At 54.6% G+C, this 24,474-nt stretch overlaps 2 protein-coding genes across 15 annotated transcripts in view; both read left to right on the top strand.

Annotated features, from left to right (window-relative positions):
* The first annotated feature begins 1,878 nt into the window (after positions 1–1,878).
* Positions 1,879–5,111, top strand: SUCNR1 (succinate receptor 1). Its single transcript, XM_079315132.1, has 2 exons — positions 1,879–2,166; positions 3,472–5,111. The coding sequence occupies exons 1-2, from the start codon at positions 2,089–2,091 to the stop codon at positions 4,426–4,428; spliced, it is 1,035 nt and encodes a 344-aa protein (XP_079171258.1). The 5' UTR covers positions 1,879–2,088; the 3' UTR covers positions 4,429–5,111.
* Positions 5,112–15,422: 10,311 nt separating this feature from the next.
* The window catches only part of MBNL1 (muscleblind like splicing regulator 1), a 65,569-nt gene continuing 56,517 nt past the window's right edge, over positions 15,423–24,474 (top strand). For 9 of the 14 annotated variants that reach the window (XM_079315119.1, XM_079315113.1, XM_079315124.1 and 6 more), the window contains exon 1: positions 19,801–19,939. The gene's annotated coding sequence lies outside the window, so the exon portion shown is untranslated. Of the gene's footprint in view, positions 15,515–19,534; positions 19,709–19,797; positions 19,940–24,474 lie in introns of those variants that run through there. The other 5 variants (XM_079315121.1, XM_079315117.1, XM_079315120.1 and 2 more) reach the window with 5 other exon arrangements.

Genomic DNA, 24,474 nt, shown 5'->3' on the forward strand with positions numbered 1-24,474 from the left:
CTGCTGGCAGGAGAGGCTGGAGCTGCAGTAAGCAACTCATTTATCCACACCAGAAAACAAGACAAACCACCACAAGGGAAGGCTTTGGGACATCTCCAGAAGTCTTGCCCTGAGGGGAGGAGGGATTTAGTGGTTGATAGTCAAGGACAAAGCTCAGCCCCACTGTGGTGGGGCTCCCATTCGGAGCCAGCTCTGGGTGCAGAGATCCAACCCTCCAAGGATGCCACCCTGACTCCCCTGCCACAGGGTGCAGTGCTGGTGGATGCAGAGAACAGGGCTCATGCTGGCAAGGGAGTCAAGGAGGAAACAAATCACCCTGGAGCTATCCACCAATCTGGGCTTCCCCATTACCCATTTCTTAAGCCTCCTTAATATTTTGTTGAAGTACTACACTGGTTAAAAACCTAAAAACCCCTCCAAAACCACTCCCAAACCCCAGAAGGTGTTTGTGTTTGTGGTGTTGTTGGCAGTGCTGGCCGAGCTGTTCCCGGTGTGCTCAGCCCTTCTCCCAGGAGGGCTCAGGGAGGCCCCAGCACTGCCATCCCTGTGACCCCACTGTGCTCTTGGGGCTCCCTCTGGCCCCTCCCGGGGTGGAACTTGCCCAGCAGGGGCCAGCAGGACTCCAGCCTGCAGTGCAGGAGCTGCAGGCACAGCCCAGGGCAGCAGAAGCTGCAGAGCCACAGAGCTGCTGTGAGACCCCGGCTCAGGGGTGTCTCATGGATGGAATCACAGTGCCAGCACGTGTGACTGGCACAGCCTCAAAATAACTCAGGGCTAGAAAACTGCCTAGAGGTGCAATCAACTGGTGCAATAGTCACAGAGCTGTAAAGCACCAATCTAAACCTACTGAAATGACTTTAAGGAGCAGTACTTGCTCCCTCACCAGTTTTCTGAGAAGTTGCTGCAGCAGGAAGGAAGAAATGCTCCATTTGTTCAGCCCTATTTTGTCCTTCAGTGCAGCAGCAGCTGCTTGAATGAACAAGATATTTAAAAGCTGGTAAATGAGAAGCCAGTGTTGGTTATTAGCCATGGGGGAAATTTTAAATCAGCTTCTGTAATGCCTAAATATGAGCTGATTTATTGGCCTTGTCCACAGAGAAAAGCTACAATAGCTTTTTATATATATATTAATAGGGTTAATATTTGCTAACTGTGAAGTACATCACCATAAAGGGGAGGGGGAAGGCGGGGAAGCTGTGGTGCCCTGCAGATGAGGATGTTCAAGGCCAGGTTGATGGGGGCTGGAGGCAGCCTGGTCCTGTGGAGGTGTCCCTGCCCATGGCAGAGGGGGTGGAATTAGTCACTGTGGGCTTTGCCCATTCTGTGTCAGCAGCATCCGTTGTGTTTCTCTCTTTGCCAATAATTGAAATGGCAATGTTGAGCAAAGCAGCGAGCTCTGGACGTGCTGCTGTGTGAAATCCAAGGGCTGCTCTACCCACGGCTCTGCCCTCCCTCGCTCTGTCGGGGCTGGGAGCAGCGGTGCCCGACGGCTCCCGGTGGGTTCTGTGAAGCACTGTGTGCATCTCCCGGCTGTTTCCCGGTGGATTCTGTGAAGCGCTGTGTGCATGTCCCGTGTGTGTCCCGGTGTGTTCTGTGAAGCGCTGTGTGCATGTCCCGTGTGTGTCCCGGTGTGTTCTGTGAAGCGCTGTGTGCATGTCCCGTGTGTTCTGTGAAGCGCTGTGTGCATGTCCCGTGTGTGTCCCGGTGGATTCTGTGAAGCGCTGTGTGCATCTCCCGGCTGTTTCCCGGTGTGTTCTGTGAAGCACTGTGTGCATGTCCCGGCTGTTTCCCGGTGTGTTCTGTGAAGCGCTGTGTGCATGTCCCGTGTGTGTCCCGGTGTGTTCTGTGAAGCGCTGTGTGCATCTCCCGGCTGTTTCCCGGTGTGTTCTGTGAAGCGCTGTGTGCATCTCCCGGCTGTTTCCCGGTGTGTTCTGTGAAGCGCTGTGTGCATCTCCCGGCTGTTTCCCGGTGTGTTCTGTGAAGGGCTGTGTGCATCTCCGGGCTGTTTTCCGGTGGGTTCTGTGAGAGGGAAGTGCTGGTGCATCTGGGCAGCCCAGCCCGCAGATCCCGCCTTCGCCGGCCTCATTAATGATTGAATCCAGCGCACACGCGGCTGCCCCGGGATCCCCGGCTCTGCCAGCACCTGCAGCTCCACTGCCGGCCATGGTAAGGGCTCGGAGCCTCCTGCTCCTCTGCCACCCCTCTGAGGGCTCTCACTGCTTTACCTTCCTACCTTCAGAGCCGTCCGTCAGCCTCTTCCTCACTGCTAAATTCATGTATCTGTCCGTGACAACTCTGAATTATTGCTGCTGTTTCAAGTGCTAATGGCAGTGATGTGCTTTCTAGATTTAGGATCTCACTAAGGTGTGGAGTTCCACCTCAAGAGCTGAGCAGACAGGGCTCGGCAGGTGCAGCAGGTGAGCTCTGAGCAGAGCGAGCTCTCTCTGTAGCATTTGTGTTTCCTGGGGGGCACAGAGTAAGTCTAGAGACTTGATGGAAATAGCTTTGGGAAATTTTTGTTCTGCTTCATTATCTCCTTTCGAAATGAAATACAATGCTTTGAGGACAGAGACCTGTGAACAAGTTCTTGACACCAAAACACCTTTGGAAATGCTTAACCTTAGCTTGACTCCAGTTTTGATCTATATCCCAGTTTCTGGCATTGGTTTTCCCAGCTTTCTGGTTGTTTGCTGGCACTTTATCCAAGGCTCTCACCAAAAGCTGTGTCCTTCTGCAGGGGCAGGTGTCTGAGCAGAGGAGGGAGAGGAGTAAACACTTGGATCACTGAGATCCTGCTCTGTTTCCTTGACTGTGGCTGAAAGCGTTTTTGCAACCAGCCTTTAGAAAGCAAGCAAGATCATGAGTGATGCAGCTTTGAAGAAAGCTGTGGCAGAAGGCACAGGAGATGTGCTCCATCCTCTGTGCAATTCTGCTCCCCAGTTACCAGCACAGCACACAAAGTGTCGATTAATTGTTAATTTAACAAACACCTCTCCTGGCTCCCTAGCGAGCTCTGAGCAGCGCTGCCGTCCCTGAGCAGCCTCGTCAGCAAACCTCTGGCAGAGATGAGGGAGGACCCACGGGACAGCATTGGCTAATGGGCAGATGACTCCACGAGGTGCTGACAGGGCACCCAGGGGCTGGTTTCCCTTTCCTGGCCCTGGCACTGCCCTGGCTTTGGCCACTGGCACGCTGTGGCTGACCCTCCATTCAGGTGATGCTCCCACTTGGGGCGCCTCACACGGGTCTTTGCTCAGGACAGTTTCCATCTTGCTCTGTAACTCTGAGCAGTGTCTGCAAGTACCAATCCTGTGTCTGAGAGACATTGTTTGAGGTCACATATCTACTTACCCTGTAGGCTGGGAGGAAATTGCAGGCTGCATTCACTGATTACAGCAATGATATAACAATAACTGCACAATGATCTTTTGCCTGGGTTTGGTGTTCATTTTTTTCCTTTTGATTTTCCAGGCTGTGAACGAGAGCAGTGACTGCTTTCTGACCAACAGAGTACTAGAAAAGTATTATCTCTCCACCATGTACAGCCTTGAGTTCATTGTAGGTGCCATTGGAAACACCATTGTGGTGTTTGGTTATATTTTCTGCCTGAAAAAATGGAAAAGCGGCAACATCTACCTGTTCAATTTGTCCATATCAGATTTGCTATTTCTGTGCACTCTGCCAATACTGGTGAACAGCTACTCCCAAGATCAGTGGATAAACGAGGGCAGCCTGTGCCACAGCAACAGATTCCTGCTGCATGCCAACCTGTACAGCAGCATCCTCTTCCTCACGGCCATCAGCGTTGACCGGTACATGCTGATCAAACACCCCTTCAGGGACCACGCCCTGCAGAAGAGGAAAACAGCTGTCCTGGTGTCCATTGCCATATGGATTGGGGTGATCCTGGAGCTGCTGCCCCTGCTGCATTTCCTGGAGCCTCTAACAGCCTCCAATAATTACAAGTGTCTTGATTACGCCAGCTCTGGGGACCCGGTGACAAACCTGATCTACAGCACCTTCCTGACCGTCTTCGGCTTCCTCATCCCCCTCCTCACCATGTGCTGCTTCTACGTGAAGATGGTTCGTTTCCTCAGGAGCAGGAGGGAGCAGCTCAGCTCTGCCCTGGCGCTGGAGAAGCCCCTGAGCCTGGTGATCCTCACCATGGGCATCTTCTCTCTGCTCTTCACTCCGTACCACGTCATGCGCAACGTGCGCATCGCCTCCCGCATCCCGGCCCTGAGCGTGCCGGGCTGCACGCAGGCCACCATCACCACCATCTACATCATCACCAGGCCCTTTGCCTTCCTCAACAGTGCCATCAACCCTGTCTTTTATTTCCTGATGGGTGACCACTTCAGAGAGATGCTGATGGCCAAAACAAGGCAGCTCTGGGGCAGGCTGACAAGGAGGGAAGTGAAGGAGTAACCGGAGCCCCTGTGCTGGGAGAGGTCTGGGAGGAAACTCTCCTAGGGAGAGCATTCAGCAATGTGCCATTGTTTCTTAGATAACTTTATTTATACAGCAGAATAGGTATGAGCTTGTTGTGTTCATCTAAATGCACCTGTTACCTTAATGTACTTCTTGAAAACTTATTGAGACTTCTGCCGAGCTGCCTCCAGCACACCGGGAGGGAGGCTCTGCTGACTCCCAGCAGGGCCCTGCTCTGGCCTGGGATACCCCATGGCCATTAATACTGCAATCAAAAGGCCATCCAGTCAGCTCTTGGAGGGAAAACACTCTGCTCTCAGACTGCTGCTTTGTGAGTCATAATGTGGGCCTGGAATGGGACAGAATGTGCCTCACACGTCGCCAGGACAGGCAGGCACACTCACACAGCCATTTCCCAGGGATGGAGTCACCTGTCCTCAACAGAACTGTGTAAGTGCCCTGGGATCTATAGCCTGAAGCAGAATTTAGACCTTGGAGTTCAAACTTCATTAGCAGTTCTTCTAATGATCCAGGAGCTAATGAGGAGCCAGTCCCTGCCTGATCCCTGCAGGATCGATCAGCAGCACAAGTTACTGTGCCATGGACTGACCTGACTTCAAACAGGCAGGGAAGGATTGATGGAGTAATGAGCTCATGGAGCTGGGCTGGCCCAGGGCTGCTGAGGGAGGGTGGGCAGGGGGCAGGGGCAGGGGCAGGGGGCAGGGGCAGGGGGTGGGCAGCCCTGCCCCAGGACTCACCCAGCTCCTCCTGGGCCCTGTTTCTGATGTATCATCACCTGCAATGTGCTTCACCATGCTGGTGGCACCAGCCCCCCAATAATTAACTGCTTAAAAAACCGGGAAAACTCCTCTGTGCTCTTGTACTTGATTTGCTGATTTCTGGAGTGTCCATGGAACCTCAGCAGCTGCCTTGGTCCATGTGCCATGGTTGGCACAGCCCTGCACAGTGTTATCAAAGCAGGGTCTGGCTCCCAGTCCCACACAGCACAGCACTTTGTGCCTGCCAGGGAGCTGACCCTGTGCTCTTCACAGAAACCTGGAAGGAACTTCCTGGCTTTGGGATTTTTAGCACAGAATCAGCCATGCAGAAGCTCAGTTGTGATTTCCTCCTTGGGTCTGGAATTGCTGGAAGAGGAGGCACTGCCAGCCCAGCAGCACCGAGTGTCCCTGCCCTGCTCTTGCCTGGCTGCCTCTCCCCTGTCCTGCCCGAGGAGTCCAGCCCACCCCCAGCACTGGGGGTGCCACTGCAGGTGTACACTGCCACCTGTACAGCAGGTGCCACCCCATGCCCATGTGTTGATGGCCAGGAGCTGATTTCTCTCTGTAAACAATGTGTAACTACAGTTTTTATGGATTAATATGCTCGATTATTTGTTTTGCTGTGCCCACTGTCACAGCAGCTCTGCTCTGCTGGGGAGCTCCTGACACAGACCAGGCACCTCAGAGGGACTCCAGGACCTGCTGGGCTCTGCTCCTTCCCCCTGCTGAGACAGCCCTGCTTTGTACCTTTGGTTTAGTGGCAATCTCTAAAGCCTCCACAACTTCCATTTCCCTAAACTAACAAGTGAAGCTCCTGATCATTGCACCCTTTACTGCGATGCTGCTGGTCTTGCAATTAAAAGTGTGATAAAAAGAGAATAAAAACCACTATGTTCAAGCTTCCCATAGATGTTCCTCTCTGCTTAATTCTTCTACTCCTCAGCAGAACAAATGGACAAATTTAAATTAATAAAGCTACAAAGCACTGCCTGTTTCACCTGAGCTGGGCTAAGGTGGGTGCAGGTGTGGGTGCAGGTGATGGGCAGTGGGTTGTGGGTGCAGGTTCCCCCCAGGCAGAGCCACACTTGGGCTGCAGGCAGTGGCTGGACACAGCCTTTGGCTCTGATTCAGACAGGGTTTTTTTGGTTTCATTTTGTTTTGTCTTCCCTTATTTTGGGTGTGGACAGAAAATGCTTCCAGAACAGGAATTCAGCTGTGAGTCAGCCTGAAAACAGTCCAAGTATGTTTTAGTGGCGGTAAGCGACCTAAAAATATCTGTTCCTGGGGCGGGTGGTGAGGGCAGGGCAGGGGCTGGGGGCTGCCCTGGCTCTGCCCCAGCCCAGCAGCCTCTGCCCCAGGCAGAGCCAGGCCAAGGCTTTGTTCTGCTTTCAGCCTCCTCTCCAGGTGTGAGCTGCAGGAACCTGCATTTGGGGGGAGTTCACAAGCAGCTCCACACCCTGGAGAAAACACACAGATCTATTTCTTACTCATTCCAAACCCAACCAATCCTCAGCTCCTCTGCAGCTTGGAGCGTGTAAAATGTCCTACCATGTTTTTCTTGACATTTAGAGGGGATTTCCCAGGTTTGCCTTTGTTCCCATCACTTTTTGCCCAGGCAGTGCTGCCCTGGGGTCAGGTGTCCCTGTTCCCTGTGCTGCTCTGCATTCTTTAATGATGATTTATAGGAAAAATGTCCAGAGAGCAGGGCTGCCCGCAGAGGGGCTGTGGTTCAGGGCTGTGCTGAGTGAGGGGTGCCTGCCTGGCCAGCCCTGGGCCCTGGGATGGGCTGGCACCCTCCGTGTGCTCCAGCAGCGTGTCCTGACCCTGGCACTGCCACACTGGCAACTCAGACTTTAGCTGCTCATGCTGACAGCAATGAAGATACCAATGCAGCTGACTTCTGCTTGGTTTCAATTTGGCTTTCACTTTCTAAAAATACTTAAGTTAAGAATAGTTTTCCTGGAGCCCAGAGGAAGTTTCCCCTCTGGGCAGCCCGGACAGCCCAGCGAGGTGTGGCCACCAGCAGCCCCAGGGGTCCCAGGTGTGCAGCACCCCCATGGCAGCATTCACAGCCTCACCTGCCTCTTCAAAGCAGCTGTGGGCCAGCAGGGCCTGACCTGGGCACACCAACACCTGGGGGCAGAGCACTGCAGGATCTGTGGGCAGGGCAAGGTGCTGCAGGACTCATCTTCCTTTCAGTTTTCCGTGTCTCATCGAGATTGTGACCCACATAAGTGAAGTGGAACATTTAGCTGCTGCTGTGCTCATTCTTGCACTCTTGCCTCACTTCCTGACACAGCCACATAAGAGTCACAGGGCTCACAAATAACTGTCCAGATGAAATAATTAAATTATTTGATACATGGAGCAATCCAGCAGCTTGCCTGCTGCCTTTTGGAATAAATCTGTGCTCCAGGGCTTGGTCTTAGGAATTGTTTTCCCTTCCCAGAGACCTGCTCTGTCTGGTGAATGCTGCTCAGGGGCAGGCACAGCCCAAGTGCTGCTGGCTCAGCTCCTCCTTTCTGATGGGAAAGGTGGGGACTGAGCCTGGCACAGCCCAGCTTCCCAAACCCCCAGGGGAATCCTGAGGAGCTGCTGCCCACCAGGGCAGGGATGCAGTGCTGGGAGGGGCTGGGCAGTGCCCACTGCCCAGGGGAAGGGCAGCCCTGCCCAGCCAGAGCAGGAAATGGGTCCCAGCTGCCCCAGGAGCTCCATCAGGCAGGGTGTGGGGCCCAGAGGGTTAAAAAGGAGCCCTGGTGCTGATCCCTGCCTGCACAAGGATCCTGTGCTGGCGTGACACAGGTGCACAGCAAGCTGAACAGGTAAGAAAGAGGTGACAGCTCTCAGAGGTCTCTTTTATATCTAAATAAGTCACAGCAGAAAAAGAACTGCTGCACGTGTCTCTTGCTGGGAAAGCCTGGCTGAGAGAGAGCTGGGGAGGAGCTGCTGGGCTGTGGTGGGACAGGCAGATGGAATCAGGAGGAACTGGAGAGAGAGAAAGAGCCCCAGTTTGGTTTATCTGGCAGTGGGAATGTGTGCTGGGTGCTCAGGGCTGGGGCAGCAGCACGGGGGATGCTCTGTGCTCAGGCAGGAGCTGCTGCAGCATGCCAGGGGGAGCAGTAACTGAGAGGAAATGTGGAAAAACTCATCCTGAGAGCTGGTTACAAGTGAAACTGCTGAGAAATATCCCCTGTGAAGGGAAGCACAAGGAGCAGCTGTGAGCCAAGGCAGCAGCCTGGGCTCAGGGACACAGCCCAGGGACACTCAGCCCTCTGTCCCCAGCTGGTCTGGCAAACACCTCAGGATGTCTGAACCATTCCCTCCAGCCTTGGAATGGCAGATTTAAAAGCCATTTGGACTTGCTTGTTTTCCTTTAAGCAGCCCCAGTGTCTCCTTTCCCCTGATCAGCCCCAGAACAAACGTGGCATTACCTGCTGGACCTTGTCTGCTCACTCTGCTTTGTTTCTGACCAGCTCCTGGCACTTGGGGCTTTTCCATCCTCCTGGATGCCTGGTCGTGCTCCCCTGGCAGGTTCACCAGAGGAAATCCTCCTCCTGCAGGAGCACAATGGCTGGGGGCTCTCCAGGGTGAGCAGCAGCCAGGCAAAACAATCTCCATCCTGTTAGAGCACATTTCTACACAGGCCCGAATTTAAAAACCTCATGTATGAGGTTCAGCCACCATGATTTTATATCTAGCAATATATTTCTGACAGGAGAGGAAGTACTTTATCACCCTAATGTTTGTTTTTCTTTATGGTGTATGGGGATATTCAAGTTTCCTTGTATTTCAACCCAATATTTTTGCAGGGAATGCTTTAGCTATCGACCTCCCTAAGAAATGCTGGCTTCTCTGAGGTTTGTGTCTGTGTTCTATCACAGAGAAATGAGCTTTCCCTGACCTGGGAGCAAATTATTTTCAGAGCAAATTATTTTTGTCTTCCAGGGTGTTTTTTCTTATTTCCTTTTAATTAGTTCTTGTGCATTTCAGGGCAATTGTTACGAAATGCTGTGATTCATGCTGCTCATTTTGCTTCATGTAGAGAAGTGTCCCAGGATGCTTTGATGGCTTGATTTCCATGAAACCCCTTAGAATTCAGGGTTTGGATTCAGGGTTTGGATTCAGGGTTTGGATTCAGGTTTGACCCCAGGTGCCTGTCCCAGCCTCACCCCTGCCTGCCCCAGGACCAGGGCTCGTCCTTCCTCCCCCTCCTGCCCAGAGCTGGGGCTGATGAGCAGATGCTCTCTCCTCTGCTTTGATTTCTGTCATTTCCTAGAAGGATTTCTGTAGTAACCTCAAAGGATCCCCAAATGACTTTTCCTGTTCCCATCAGAGATAAATTCAGTCTCTGTTTCCTTCTGCCTGCAACACCTTTGGGCAGAGTGTTTGGCAAGGGAAGAAACAACATCAGCACTGACCTTGTACCAAAATAAACAGAGAGGAATTAATGTTTATTACAATTATCCTGTTCTCATTAACAGTTCCTCTGCTCTCTGTGGCACACAGGATTCCAAGGGGTTTGGGGTGACTTTTGCTGTGTTTGTGGTAGCAGCTTTTCCAGACCTGCTGCCCGTGTGAGGAGCAATAACCTGCTCACCTCCTAAAGTGCTCCTCAGACCATTCTGTGTACACCCAGTACTGCAGATAAAGATAAAAATAAACAGAGTTAAATGGCTTCTCTTAGCTACTTTATTCCTATATTGAATTATACCAGAGAAATCAGTTTTTCTCAGAGCTGCTGCCTATGAATACAGTGATTCAGCCTGTTGCACTGATAGCATTGACTGTAAGTTTTCCAACAGTATTTCTTAGCATGACAGGCTTGATTTTGATTCCTTGGGCTCCTCAAATCTTATTTTAAAGCAGGTTTCTGCTTCATGCCTGTAACATGCAGACTGTAAATCTGTTGAATGGACTCACTGTCTGGATGTGCCCCTTCTTACTTATTTTTTTCTCCTTCTTTAATAGTATCTTTCATCTTTTTCTTTATATCCCCTTCAAAAGCACAAGACACAAAGCATGCCTTTTTCACTAAAAAAACCCAAACCAAACAATTCAAATATGACCTAATGATTAGTTACTTGCAATCTGATTTTTATGACATGCAGCCATAGTCACTACTTAATTAGAAAGAGTCCAACTTTAAATACCAAGTCAGAGAATCCAGCTGGTGTTTACAGATGAGCTGATCATTAACCTGGCCCGGGGGAGTCACCCTACAGCCCAGTATGCCCATGGCACCACCTGGTCTGTACTGGGCAAGCACTGCTCTGGTTTTCTGTCTGTGGCATGGGCTGTGCCCTGCTGGAGCAGGGCTCTGGCAAATGGGATGGATTGTGCAGAGCAAAGCAGACCATGGAAGCTGCCAGAGTGAGGTGTCTGTCTGTCTGTCTGTCTGAGGGCTCTGTGCTCCTCACCCTGCTTTGGGTACCTGGGGGTCCATCATCCTGTTTGCAGTTCTTGAGCAATGTGTGATTGCAGAAGAAAACCCTGAAGTTGTCTTTTTTTGACATGGCCTTGGTGAGAGCAAGGCAGAAACACCCCTCTTGTCATCTTGCTCATGAATTCCTCTAATTCTGATTATTTTCTTTGGGCATGGCAGGATGGGGCTGGTGCATCCAGCCCAGGGTTGCCAGCCACAGAAATGCTCCAGTGGAGCAGTGTGGCCTCTCCTGTGCTGTGAGCACAATCCCCTCCCCAAAACACTTTATCTGTGCTGGATAATGCCTCAGGCTGGGAAAGCACGTGCTGTGCAGTGCCTGTTGGGGGGTGTCTCACAGCAGATGACGTGTCTGAAAGTAGGTCTCAGCCAGACCCGTGTGAATCTGCAGTGTCCTCTGAAGGAATTGGGGACTGTGGTTTCCTGAAGAGACAGAAAGATTGATTGGGGTGTTTGCAGGGCTGGAGGAAACCTTCAACAGAGTGACAAAAGGCAAGGCCTTGTCCAGGCAGGGGCTCGGAGGGTCTTGGCTATCCTGCCCACCTGAGCTGTGCTCCCCTGGGCTCAGTCCTTCCTCTCCTGCAGCTGGGCTCTGCTGGGCCACTCATTGCTAGAACATGGCAAAGCAGCTCCTGCCTACTGGGCTGAAAATGGGGGTCACTGAGGCCCCTGTGCCTCGCTCCTCACACTGTGATATTGCAGAGTGTGTGCAGGCCAAGCAGCAGCAACCCTCCACAGTCACATGGAAACAAAAACAGACTTGGAAATGTACTTTTAATGTCCCTCCATGCAGGAGGGCTGCTGTCCCTGCCAGTGCCTGTGCTCTGTGAGGATGCCCAGCAGGGCTGGGCTCTGCAGGGTGGGCACTGTGAGGGGCTGTGCACTGCTGCTGTCCCTCAGGAACATCCCCATGGCTGGAATTGCTGAGCTCTGTGTGGAGGCAGACTCGCCTCGTGCTCCCACTCCTTGGCAATCTCACAGCAGGACATGTTAAATGTGGCTGGTTTGGGTGGCAGGTGCACAAATCCTCTGGAAGCAAGAGGGATACTTTGGTCAAACTCCAGAGTTTTCACCAGAGCAGCATTTCCTGCTCAGCAGCAGCTATGCCTAGAGTTAAATATTGAGAGTGACTAACAAGTGGTTGACTGTGTTTTTTCCCTGAAGAATTTCTTTGTTTCTAAATGCGGCAGTGAACTATTGATGCCTCTGTCATTTAGGGGAGAGGCAATGTCCCCCACACCCCCCAGCTGGGCAGTCAGATTTGCAGTGGCTTTGGAGATGGGATCAAAGTGCTGTGCAGGGGTTGGGAGATGGTGCCAGGGCTGGGGCAGCAGAGAGGTGGGTCCAGCCCCCTGCACCCCATGCTGGGATGGGAACACTGTGCTCTGGAGAGCTGCTGGCAGCACCCAGAATGTGCCTCAGCATCACAGGCACCGAGCTCCAGAGCCAGGGCAGCCCCCCCAGAGGTGTGGCAGAGAAATGAGCGACACTGCAGGGTTCATGTGTCACCTGCAGCAGCAATGTGCCCAGGTGCCCCCAGGTGCAGCAGCAATGTGCCCAGGTGCCCCCAGGTGCAGCAGCAATGTGCCCCAGGTGTGCCCAGGTGCAGCAGCAATGTGCCCCAGGTGCAGCAGCAATGTGCCCAGGTGCCCCCAGGTGCAGCAGCAATGTGCCCCAGGTGTGCCCAGGTGCAGCAGCAATGTGCCCCAGGTGCAGCAGCAATGTGCCCCAGGTGCAGTAGCAATATGCCCAGGTGCCCCCAGGTGCAGCAGCAATGTGCCCCAGGTGCAGCAGCAATGTGCCCAGGTGCCCCCAGGTGCAGCAGCAATGTGCCCCAGGTGTGCCCAGGTGCAGCAGCAATGTGCCCCAGGTGCAGCAGCAATGTGCCCAGGTGCCCCCAGGTGCAGCAGCAATGTGCCCCAGGTGCAGCAGCAATGTGCCCAGGTGCCCCCAGGTGCAGCAGCAATGGGCCATTCCCTGGCAGCCAGGGAGCTGGGAAAGGCAGGGAAGGAGGGCAGCTCCAAAGCTCTTTGCCAGGCACTGGGATGATAACATGTAGGATTGAAAAAGGAAATTAAATTAAGCCCTACGCCTGAAAATCTGCAAACTTCTTAAAACTTATCTTTTACTTTATACCTGGATACAATTAGTTTAAAAAAGAGGGGAAAAGGTAAGGAATACAGTAGGATTGCCTTTGCCTTTAGTAGCATCACTTGTTTGGGATCTACCTTTTGAAAGGGAAAAAATGCCAAACAAAGCTAAGAAGTGTCTCTTGTTCTACCTGGTGCACTTTGCATTTACATATGAATTTCACTTTTGGGAATTGCATGTTTTATTATTTTTAGCCAACCTCCTCCTTTATGGCAGACCATCCTGTGTGAGATGGAGCTCAGGGATGCTGAGATGCTCCCACTCCTGCCCAGTTCCAGCCAGGCCAGCATGCCCATGGCACAGGTCTGCCCTGGTTACACAACTAGGGTTTAGTATAAAAACATGAGGGTCCTTTTCTGGGTCCTGTATCAGGGAAGAGACTTTTGTTTCCAACCTGGATCTGTTTCACACGATATCCAGCAGGAAGGCAAAGCTGTTATCTCCAAGGCTGGGATGAAAATGAGGAGCAAAGACTCTTTATCTCCTAATGAGGGAGAGATGAGATTGTCCATATGTTTCCCACACTTCCTCTGATTCAGATAATCTTTTACAGATTAACCAGAGGCTCCTCATTATTTGCAAACAAAACAAAATGCTCCTACCCATGAAAAAATTTAGTCATGATTTTTCAAAACAAAGATGTGACCAAAATTTGGAAAAATAAGAAGGATGGAGTTGGGTGATTGGTCAGACGCTGTCAGCTTTAATGACAGAGTTAAAGCTACTGAAATGTTGGGAACAGAGCCCCCTTCAGCAGCACCATGACATGGGCTGGCCCTGCTGCCTTTCTGAAGGAACTCATTATTTTAGTAATTGCAGCCTAAGAAAAACCTCAGGCTTTGGACACTTCAGGAATAACAGAAAAAAAAAAAAAAAAAAAAAAAGGAAGAAGCTGGGCAGTGCTGTCGTGTGTCTCACCACCACTGCTCACCCTACACAGTCTGGGGCTGATGACGAATTTTAGCTCAGTTCAGAGCCAATGCCACAGAGCAAACCATGCTCTGAGCATTAATGTGCCAACAAGTGTGTCTGTGACCAGGATTTAGTGAGCAGCCTCACTCATCCATCAGAGCATGAAGACTCCCCCTGCTGCATGTCTGACACCACAGGAAGGCAGAGGGCCCTGCCCCTGCTGCAGCTGGGGTGATCATGTCAGATTAAACAGGGGGGCTGCTGCTGCACTGGGCCCAGCAGTGACACAGCTGTACCAGGGGAAGAGAAAGTAGAAAACCTGTCATTTCAGCCAGGGCTTTCAGATAGAGCAGGGCCCCTCTCCAGGGAGGCCTTGAGGATGTTGTGCTTCTGCACAGACAGCTGACACCCATGGGAAATTTTATCTGTTGTACCTCTCTGGGTGAAATTTCTGGACATCTTTCACCCTCATTGGGGGTTTTACTGTGACCAGGCTGCAAAACTTCTGGAGCTCCCAGAGAAAGGACCAGGGTGCCTGTGCTCTGCTTGGAAAAGGCTTCAGGGTGGGAAGAGAGCCCTAGTGCAGAGTATCCCTATCCATTCTGTAATAGGAATGGATATTTCTCAGGTGACTATTCCAAATTCTAGTAATATCAAATCAGTGTATCATTTACTCTCTGCAATTGACTTTATTAATTATTAGTGATTGAAATCAGGACTCGGGGTTTATTTCTCACCATGGGGCAGTTTTGCAGCAGCCTCAGTGAGGCTGTGCAGACACAGAGACAGGCTCCCCCCACTCTGCTGCCAGTGCTGGGGCTGTGCCAGGCTGGGGCTGCCTGGTCCGTGCCACCAGCCAGGCTCAGGGACTCATGGACAGCTGTTCCCTCCTCTCCTGCAACACCCAGACGGGATTGCATCCAGGGGTGGGATGGTGAATGCAGCAGGCTCTGCTGCAGGGCAGGAGCAGAGGGGGACACCGCTGGAGGAGCAGAAGGAGATGCCAGGAAATCCTGTGCATGGCTGTGCTGGCTGCAGCATCCCTTGGCAGCGCTCCCAGGCTGCTCAGCTGCGTGCTGCACTTGCAGCTGCACCTGCAGCACGCCCCCAGCTCGGGCAGAGCGGGGCCGTTCCAGAGAGGCAGCTCCCACCCCAGTCCTGGGGGTATGAGCGCTCCTGCTCCAGCTGTGGGGCACAGCTGGCACGGCCGAGCAGAGCCCGGGCTGGGGCTCTGGGCTGCCCACACTGCCCTGGCCCTGGGCCGTGCCCTGCACGGCTGCTGCCAGCTGGGAGCCGCCGCACGGCTTTCCCAAGGCTGACACGGCCACTGAAGACGGGGTGTTTCCCCCTGGGCTGAGTGAGGGACGTTTGCAGCCGGCCCTGGGCCAGCAGAGCTTTGTCAGAGGGCTGGAGGCAGGCTGCGGAGGGCCGGAGATGGTGTTAAGCGCAGCAGCAATGGCCCGAGGGCTGTGTCGCCGGCGGCGGGGCCGGGCGCTGCCTGCAGCCGTTATCTGCGGCTGGCAGCAGGAAGGAGCCGGCGCCGCCCCAGCATTGCCCCATCGCCGGGCACGGCCGGGCCAGCGGCGGGCGGGTGCATGGCCGCTCCGTGCGCCCGTCCTGTGCCCGGTGAGCTCCCCGGGCAGCGGCACGCCTGCCTGCACTGCGCTTCCGCTGCCGCCTCCTTCTTGACCCGCAGAAAGGCGGTTTTGCTGCCTTGAGAAAACACCTATGCCGAGCCCAGCCCGCGGCCGTGGTTTCCGCTCCCGAGGGCTCACTCGGACCCCTTGGCCCCGCGGGTTTGGTAAGTGCCATTGTCACCGCTTCCCCCGCCAGGCCTTGCTGCAGTCGCACGCTGCAATTGGCCCTGCAGCACTGGGGAGGCGCTGGCTGCGCCCCAGGAGCCCCAGGAGCTGCAGGTGGGACCGAGACATTCCCCCCAGAGGGGCCAGGCCGGCCCCAGAGCGCAGCGGGACACGCGGTGGGGACGGACGGTGAGTGGTGAGCTGGGCGCTTTTCGTCTCTGCTTTCGCATACGTGTCTCCCTGTCCTGAGTTAGCGAGGGGTTTAATAGTTTATTGGGGAAATGAACGCTAAATGCAAGATGATTTTATGGAAGGCACAAGTAACAAAACCCTGTAGTTCTGAAGAGCACTGCAAGTGGCAGTCAGACCCGCCATAGGCCCTGTGTGGCACATGCTGGGGCTGCACTGGGACCCCTGTGGAGTGGAGCTGCACCCCAAGTGAGCCCCGAGTGCTCCCGGGGACACGCGGCGCGGGGGGCCATGGCGCCGCATCTGCATCTTCCCTTTTCTGCTGCTTTTACTGCAGCTTCATCTGTTCGTCACCTCTGCTGCTAACTGTGCTGGAAAAGTTGAGAGAGAGGTTTTCACATGCTCGCAAGAGCCCTGTGAGCTGGTTTGACATCTGTTGAGCTCTGGGGTGTCTGTGGTAGCGCAGACGGGGCTGCAGAGGCGCCCCCGCCATGGCCGCGCCCCAATTCGGGCGCACTTCCCCACGGGGCCGAGCGCTGCTCCTGCGGGTGGCTGTCCATCCCTGGGGCACGGCTCCTCAGCCTGCTCTGGCACTCTGGGGGCTGCTGGTTCAGCACATGGGAGGCTAAAATGACATTAATCTTCTAAGGGTGAAATCCGCTGCTGCTGGCGAACGTCCCGCCACTTTCTGTGACCAAACACCACGTTGGATCGCACACAGCAGCCACTGGGCTGAGCACCCGCACTGCTCCTTGGGGCTGGGGCAGCGACCAGGCACTGATGGAGGGGCTGCATGGGCTGCAGAGAAGGCAGGAAATCACCTTTGAGCAAGTGCAAGGGCTATAATGTGTATCGCAAATATTTGCTGGGAATTGCACTGTGAATTTTGCTCACTTATGTGCTTGTAGACTGGGGGAGATTTTAGGCGTTTTATTACTTTCAACAAAAATACTATCACACAGTCGCTGCAGGAGGCTTTAAAACAAAGGTACAAAAACGGTGTAAAGGGCCAAGCCATCAGCGTGTGTGCTGCATTTGCAGAAATGCAGCCGGGTCACGGGGCAGGCAGCAGCGTGCTCGGCGGGCGGGGGGCGATGGCTGTGTGTGCTGCATTTGCAGAAATGCAGCCGGGTCACTGGGCAGACAGCAGCGTGCTCGGGGGGCGGGGGGCGATGGCTGTGTGTGCTGCATTTGCAGAAATGCAGCCGGGTCACTGGGCAGGCAGCAGCGTGCTCGGCGGGCGGGGGGCGATGCCGCGTGTGCCGAGCGGCGGCCGCGGCTCCGGAAGGCAGCGGGGCCTCGGCGGCACTGCAGCTCCTGTCAGACCTTTTTGGGGAACTTGAGCTTCACCACTGTTGCACAAATAAGGGCATCAGGAAGCAAACGGCTTCTCCGGGGCTGCAGCCGTGCTCAGTCGGGTTTGAAGCAACTCGTGTGTCTGCCTTTGGTAAAGGCTCGAGGAGGGAAGGACAATCAGAGTAGAGGTTGGTTTAGTGCTGCTGCTTTGCAGCTGTTTGGGGAGATAAAATGGAGACATGGCACATACTTGGAGCTGTGGTGGGTTTGCACTGTGGTTTCTGTCAGTGTGTCAGGCCAGGCACAGAGCCCTCGGGGTGGCAGCCTGCAGTGAGGAGTGTTTGTGCTCTGCTCGAGGGGCAGCTGAGCAGAGGATGCCACAGCCACGCTCGTGTCAGGCTCTGGGACACACTGGTCAGTGCCGTGCTCCGGGTGACCACTGGCCCTGCTGCCAGCCGGGCTCAGAGGGAAGGGCAGCACCTTGGCACCATCCTCAGAGCTCAGCTCTCACCTCAACAGCACCAGGGCAGCACTGACCCGGCCTGCAGAGCTCCTCCTTATTGCTGCAGCTGCAACAGCACAGAGGGACCCTAAAACACAAAATAGCTCTCAAAAACTTTCTCAGCACACAATGTTTCTCTCCGTCCTTGAGTACTGATTTATGTCTTCTGTGCTGAGTGGCACACAATGCTGACTGTGCAATGACATATTTCTTTATCTTTGCTCTAAGACAATTAGTCTGTTGGAATCCCAGGTGGTCATTGTTGTTGGTACTGGGTGATGACCTGGGGGATCCCTGGATCTGAGATTTCCTTACAGTTTCCTCTTTACCCTGCCATGCTTGGACATTTTGTTATGACAGATCGTGTGTCTGACATTTGTGCCCTAGGGTTTGATCCCCTGTAAGCTGCATAAACTGGTGTGAATGGAATGCATTTGCTTTAGGGGATACAGTGAGAAAAGCCCATCACAGGTGCCCAGGACACAGCTCCAGCCTCCCAGCACCAAGACACTGTCCTGTGCCACTATTTGAGAAGAATTTGGGCAGGGAGGAGTTTGTACAGAAGCTCTGTGACCAGAACAAGAGCTCTGAGAATGCCTGGCGCAGTGCTGTCGGCTCTCAGGCAGGAAATGGCCCACGGAGCTCTTTGTGCTTGAGCAGGAACAGGAAGAGCACAAATGGCCCAGGACAATGTTCACTGCAGGGCCCATCAGGGCTGTGCAGGTGTCTGAGGGACACTGCACCACAGACAGGCAAACATAAAACATGATGGCATACCAGTTGTCATGGGCTCTGTTCTGGCCAGATTAAACCTCATTGAAACACAAATGTAAGAACATGATATTTTTCTGAAAGAAAGCTGAATGCTTCTTTGTCCTCACAGTGTCCAGTTAGTAGGAAAAAGCCATCAGAGCCAAGCAGCAGGTACCAGGAAGCTCTCCCAGGCAGCGGGGTGCCTGCACTGCCTCGGGCATGCAGCACACCTGGATGCTCCCGAGGCTGGGCAGGCTGAGCAGCGATGCTCACCAAACCCATCCTGCTCCCAAAGTGCTGCCTGCTCTGCTGCAGGGGTGATTGGAGCACAAAATAGCAAAGTTAATTATATCCCCTCCAGGCTGTGTGATAGAACAAAAAGCCTCATGAAGGAAGCAGGTGGAGTTAGATCTCGAGAGCAGGTAACAGAATCTGTCTCCAAAAATCAAGTGAAGAATTATTTGTTATTACTTAATCTCACAAAACGTAACTTTCTGCTTAGGTGTCTGTGTTAAAAGATGTTTAACACTACCTGACACTGGAGATAAACTCTTTGTCTCTTTCCTTGTCTCTTTCATTTCAGTTTGTTTACGTCTTTCCTTAACTATGGGTAGCAGCACAGTGCTTTGATGAGCCCCTCGCACATGGCCCGAGGTGCGTGTCCTGGCAGGGCACACGCTGATAAACCTCTGGCTAATCCCGACTATTGTGTCTCCTTTCCTGCACCCTCTGTCAGTGTCACCCAGACGGCAGGACCGGCCCTGCGCTGGGAGCCGGCGGCTGTCCTGAGCCGGGCCCGGGGCTGCGGGGCCGGGAGCGGCTCTGCTCACGGTGGGTGCGGGCAGCGCTGCCAGCCCCGCACCGACCCGCGGCACGACCCGCTCTGTGCGATGGGGGGAAGCAGGGCCCTTCCACCCGCGATGGAAGCAGATCGTGTCCTGAGCAGCGGCGTTAGGGGGGCTGCAGCGATCCCCCGGGCGCTCTGCGGCGCCGCCCGCCCCAGGCCGGCCCTGCAATGCCGTGCCGTGCCGTGCCGTGCCGTGCCGTGCCGTGCCGTGGCTGTGCCGTGCCGTGCCGTGCCGTGCCCGTGCCCGTGCCGTGCCGTGCCGTGCCGTGCCGTGCCGTGCCCGTGCCGTGCCGTGGCCGTGCCGTGCCGTGCCGTGCCGTGCCGTGGCTGTGCCGTGCCGTGCCGTGCCGTGGCTGTGCCGTGCCGTGCCGTGCCGTGCCGTGCCGTGCCGTGCCGTACCGTGCCGTGCCTCCCCGGCCGCAGGCGGCGGGGCCGGGCACGTGTGCGGGCCCGGGCTCGGTGACTCATGAGGCGCCGGCCGCTCCGCCGCGGGGAGGATGAGGGAGGGCGGCCCCGGGGGAGGGCAGCCCGCCGCGCCGCCGCCCCGCTCCGCGCCTGCCCCTCGCTCCCGCCGCGCCCGGAGCGCGGAGGCCGCGCCGGGACGAGGTGAGCGCGCCGGGGCCGGGCCGGGCCGGGCTCCCCGCGGGCCCGGGGCTGCCGGCGGGGCCGGGGCCGGGTGGCGCTTCCGGGCGGGGCGGGGGCGGCGGCGGAAGCGGGGCCGGGGCTGGCGCGGGGAGCCCGGGCCGCCGCTGCCTCCGCCCGCCGCGCCGGCGGCACCGTCGGCATGAGCGGCTGAGCGGGGCGGGCCGCGCCGGCAGGGCCCGCCGGCAGGCCCGGGTGATGTGCGCGGCGCGGCGCGGCCCGGCCCGGCGGCGGCGGGAGGCAGCGGCGCTGCCGGGGCGGCTCCCGGGGAGCGGGGGAGCCTTGGCAGGCCGGGGACGGAGACGGTGCTCCGCCGGGGCCGGGGACGGAGACGGTGCTCCGCCGGGGCCGGGGACAGCGGCCGGGGCGCGGCCCCGCCGCCCGCGCGTCCCTTGGGCAGCGCCCGGCTCCGCACCGTGTCCGCGCCGGGAGCCGGAACCCCCGGACACCCCCGGACACCCGCGGACACCCGCGGACACCCCCGGACACCCCCGGACACCCGCGGACACCCGCGGGGCGAGCGGCGGGCCGGGCCTCGGCCGTGGGTCGGGCTGCCGGGCCAGCTCCGGGGACGATGTGTGTCCGCTGGCTGACCAGAGGGTGTCCGGAGGGTGCTCGGTGTGTGTCCGGTGGTCTCCGGTGGTTCCCGGTGTGTGCCCGGCGGTTCCCGGTGTGTGCTCGGTGTGTGTCCGGTGGTGTCCGGTGGTTCCCGGTGTGTGTCCGGTGGTTCCCGGTGTGTGCCCGGCGGTTCCCGGTGTGTGCTCGGTGTGTGTCCGGTGGTGTCCGGTGGTTCCCGGTGTGTGCCCGGTGTGTGTCCGGTGGTTCCCGGTGGTTCCCGGTGTGTGCCCGGCGGTTCCCGGTGATTCCCGGCGGTTCCCGGTGGTTCCCGGTGGTTCCCGGTGATTCCCGGTGGTTCCCGGTGTGTGTCCGGTGGTTCCCGGCGGTTCCCGGTGGTTCCCGGTGTGTGTCCGGCGGTTCCCGGCGGTTCCCGGCGGTTCCCGGTGATTCCCGGCGGTGCCCGGCGCTGTCCCGAGGCCGGCCCGCGGTTCCCTGTCCCGGGCCGGCTCTGCGGTGCCGCTCACGGCATCGCCCCCTGCACACACCGCCCGGCCTGGCCCCGGGAGCTGCCCCGGGGGAAACAGAGATTTGTGTTTTCTTTGTAGAGAAAGTTCTTGAACTCAGAACTTCGGTTTGCAGGTGCAAGCATGACCGTTTGTTAAGGCGTCGGTATAGTGGAAGAGAAAAATGCAGGGATGTTTGTGTAAAATGGTTGTCTTGGAAAAATACGTGGTTGTTTCTTTCAGCAAGAATAATTTCTTTTGGTGATTTTTTTGAGGTGAGGAATATATGCCCCAGAGCAAGGGAGGAGCGGGACACGGGTGACACAGATAATGAAGTGCAGGAGAGCAGGTTCAGGGAAGGGATGTAAGAGGAAAGAGGGATGCAGTAATGAATAGTGATGGTGAATAACTTAACTGGGTTATGTCTTTTTTTAGTACCGTGGACAAAGGGTTCTAATGAAATGACAACACATTCCAAAGTGACAAGGAAATTATTTGCATGATGAATAATTAGCCGATGGCACTTGTTGCTGCAGGGGAAGCTTGGGGTGAGAGCTGGAGAGGTTGCAGCTCCCCTCGGGCTGGCTGCGTGTGACACTGGCCCTGGGCAGGCCCGCTGGCATAGAACAATGTTGTGATAATTCAAACAGATAAAAGAGGAAGAAGTGCTCCCTGCCGCGGTGGCAGGTGACTGGTGGCAGGCTGGGATGGCGCTGCAGGAGCCAGAGCTGAGAGCAGCCCCTGTGCTCCGGGTGAGGCAGGTCTATCCCCAGCTGCCCCCAGCCTGCTCCCCGGAGCTGCTGCCAGCCCTGGGGACACTCTGGGACGCACTCTGCAGCCAGGGCTCTGCCGAGGGAGCTGGCTTCTCCATCCCAGGGCTGTGCACTGCGTCCCTGCAGCAGCTGCTGCCTGGCTGCCTGTCCGTGGAGCTGCTGTGCTGGAGCCTGGAGTGTCAGGGAGTGTCCAGGAGCTGCTGGTGGGTGCCAGCAAACAGCACTGGCCATTGGAGGCCCGGGGCTTGGCTGACCAGTAAAAGCCACATGGTTTCAGCCTCTCTGTCCAGGAGCGTTTCTGTGGCCACAGGAAAGTTCTCACATGTGTGCTGTAGATGAAGATCTGATGACCAGCTCAGATTAAATCATAGCCTTCCCTCTCTGTTTTTATTTCCTTCGAGTACTCGTTTTATTCTGCTGCTTCAGTGGGGAGGTGGTGGTGACACAGGGGTGCCTGGATGAGCCTCAGCACCTCTTGGTTCCTAACCACTGGGTGATTTCTGCTCAGGAACTGGTGGATAATCTGCAGGCATCATATTCTGATACTGAGGAGGTCATGCCTGTTGGGTTGTAACAGGCCTCGTGGTGACTCTGTTACTTTCAAAGGCTTTCTAGGTGTTTTCCTTCGGCATATTTTCGATGGGATGCTGTAAACAGTGTTAGCTAAGGCCAGCTCCTTAAGGGAAACTACAGGAAAAGTTCTGTTCCCATTCCTTACGATTTATGTTCATGCCAAGGATGATTTTTGCAACTATGAGTTTATCAACAAATTCTTGCTACTGCTCCTGTCTGGAGGGGAGGGAGAGGGAGGATCTGGCAGAGTTCAATTGCTTCCCTGGGAATTCCTACACTTCAGTGTGTCCTGTTGTGCCCAGCCCTTGCATGACTGGTGGTCTCCACTGTTTGGGTGTCTTAAGCATTAGAGCAGTTTGCCTCTGATTATTATTTTTCAGTTTAATTTTATGAACAGTTATATACTGTAAGCTTAGTTTTCCAAGTTATGCAGCAAAGTAAACAACATTTCTTTCCTGCTACCCCATAGTTATTTACCAAAAGGATTAACGTGTAAATATGTTTGAATGCTGTCCTTGGTGACATTTGGAGCCTGCTCTGCTGTGAATACGTGTAGTCGCAATTCCATTAGTGTCAAAGAGAGTTCCCAGCAATTAACAAGGAAAGAGAAGGGACTGTTAAAACCGTGTTGTAGTTGTGATGAAACTTCAGTACATCCTAAGATAAGCAAATACAGTTAATATACCAGGCTATGAGGTGAAGGCTTCGTGTGGTTCCTGTGAGGATGCTCTGTGCAGGGGGAGTGTCCTAGGCAGTACTTTGTCAGAGAAAAAAGCCAGTGACAAATGTTGGTTTGCCCTGATGTGTGCATTCAGACCCAGCAGGGAGTTCTGCTGCTCTGAAGATGCTCTCAAGTCTCTTCATCCTGAGTGGCAGCAGCACTCTGAGGTTTCAGATCCGAGGTTTCCTGTGCCCATTGGGCACTTTGGGGGCTGGCTTTGATGTGTGCTGACCTCAGGGTGAAATCCCACTATCCATTAGAACAATTAATTAATTTTTTTTAATGTCTGCTTTCTGTCAACTCCTACCCTGTGAAATGGTCCATGTTTCAGATTATGTGCATGTAATTGTTATAGAAGAATATTTTTATCCAGAATGTCTTTATTTTGAGTAGCTGGGAAGAATAAAAAAGTTTGCAATAGGTATAATCTATCCTCAGTAAAATCTAATTCTAGTTCTCACAATTCAGCTTGATTAAGCTGGAATTTTTGGAGGTAAAATTGCTGTTAGTAAAAATCAGCAAGAGCAGCAGCGGTGTTTTAGGTGTCAGCACGTCTGTCACAAGGGTGCAAAATCCTGCAGTTTGAGTTCATTTTGGTTTGATCTGCAGGTTGTACAGGGAAGCTGAGGCAGCCAGGCCTGAGGAAAATGCAGTTTTATATAGCCAGATTATAATTCCCATAAGGCAAGTGCACGACCAGCATTAGCCCAGGCTGGGGAATGGGCCAGCTCAGCTTGGATCTGTCTGTCCTTCCACAGCCCCACTACCTCCTGCAGCTGCCCTGATCTGAGCACTGTGATAAATAAAATGTATGAATCCTGTGTGCTCATGGGGACCTTTGCTTTAGGCAAATAGGCCAAATACTTGTTTTCTCAGAAGAATATTTTGGTACATAAATATGCAAGCTGCCTGTGAGTGGCCGAATGGAGTGAATTTCTGCAGAATAAAGAGCAGTTAGTACTAGACAGGTTGAAATATGTCCAGTGCTGTGGTGTTTCCAGCCTGGCTGGGCTGGGCTCCCTCTGTCAGCCCTTGTGAGTGTACAGGTGGCAGCTCCAGCGCCTGCAGAGTGCCCAGGTTCTCCTGTGGGAAGTGTCCCTCTGTCCGCCCTGGGGCAGGCTGCTCTTGTCAGAGGAATTTCTTTTCCCTTATGTAACTTGTTGGTGTTACTTCCAGAGTCGGCTCTTGCAAAAGTGCGTCAGTCTTGCTTGCAGTGGCACTGAAAAAACTTAGCAGAGCGTGCGCTGAATTCCCCCCTTATCTCTCTATAGCACATTTTATGTATCTTGTAGTGAGATGTTTTGTTTCTACAGTTTAAGACTCTGTGTTTCAGAAGATTAATAGACTTAGCAGCCCTGTTTGCTCAGCTTAGCAGCGATAACAGTGTAATAAGTCATGAGACGGTCGCAGATCATCTGGCAAGGCAAAATATGCCTTGGACTTGAACTTGGAGCAGGTATTATTTGCAGAGAAAAGTGAAATGTTGAAAGGAGTATAAATAGCATGTCTTGCCTTGGATGGCTGTGGGTTCAGGTCTGCCTGCAGAGCCTGCTCAGGAGGCAGCTGGTGGCATCTGCATTCCCCTGGGGATGGACAGAGGGG

Source organism: Erithacus rubecula (genome assembly GCF_903797595.1).
Source record: "Erithacus rubecula genome assembly, chromosome: 11".
Lineage (NCBI taxonomy): Eukaryota > Metazoa > Chordata > Aves > Passeriformes > Muscicapidae > Erithacus > Erithacus rubecula.

Coding starts and splice junctions, on each gene's coding strand:
- SUCNR1 (XM_079315132.1), top strand. CDS start 2,089: ATGATTGAATCCAGCGCACACGCGGCTGCCCCGGGATCCCCGGCTCTG. Junction 2,167..3,471: donor CAGCTCCACTGCCGGCCATG/GTAAGGGCTCGG, acceptor TTGATTTTCCAG/GCTGTGAACGAGAGCAGTGA.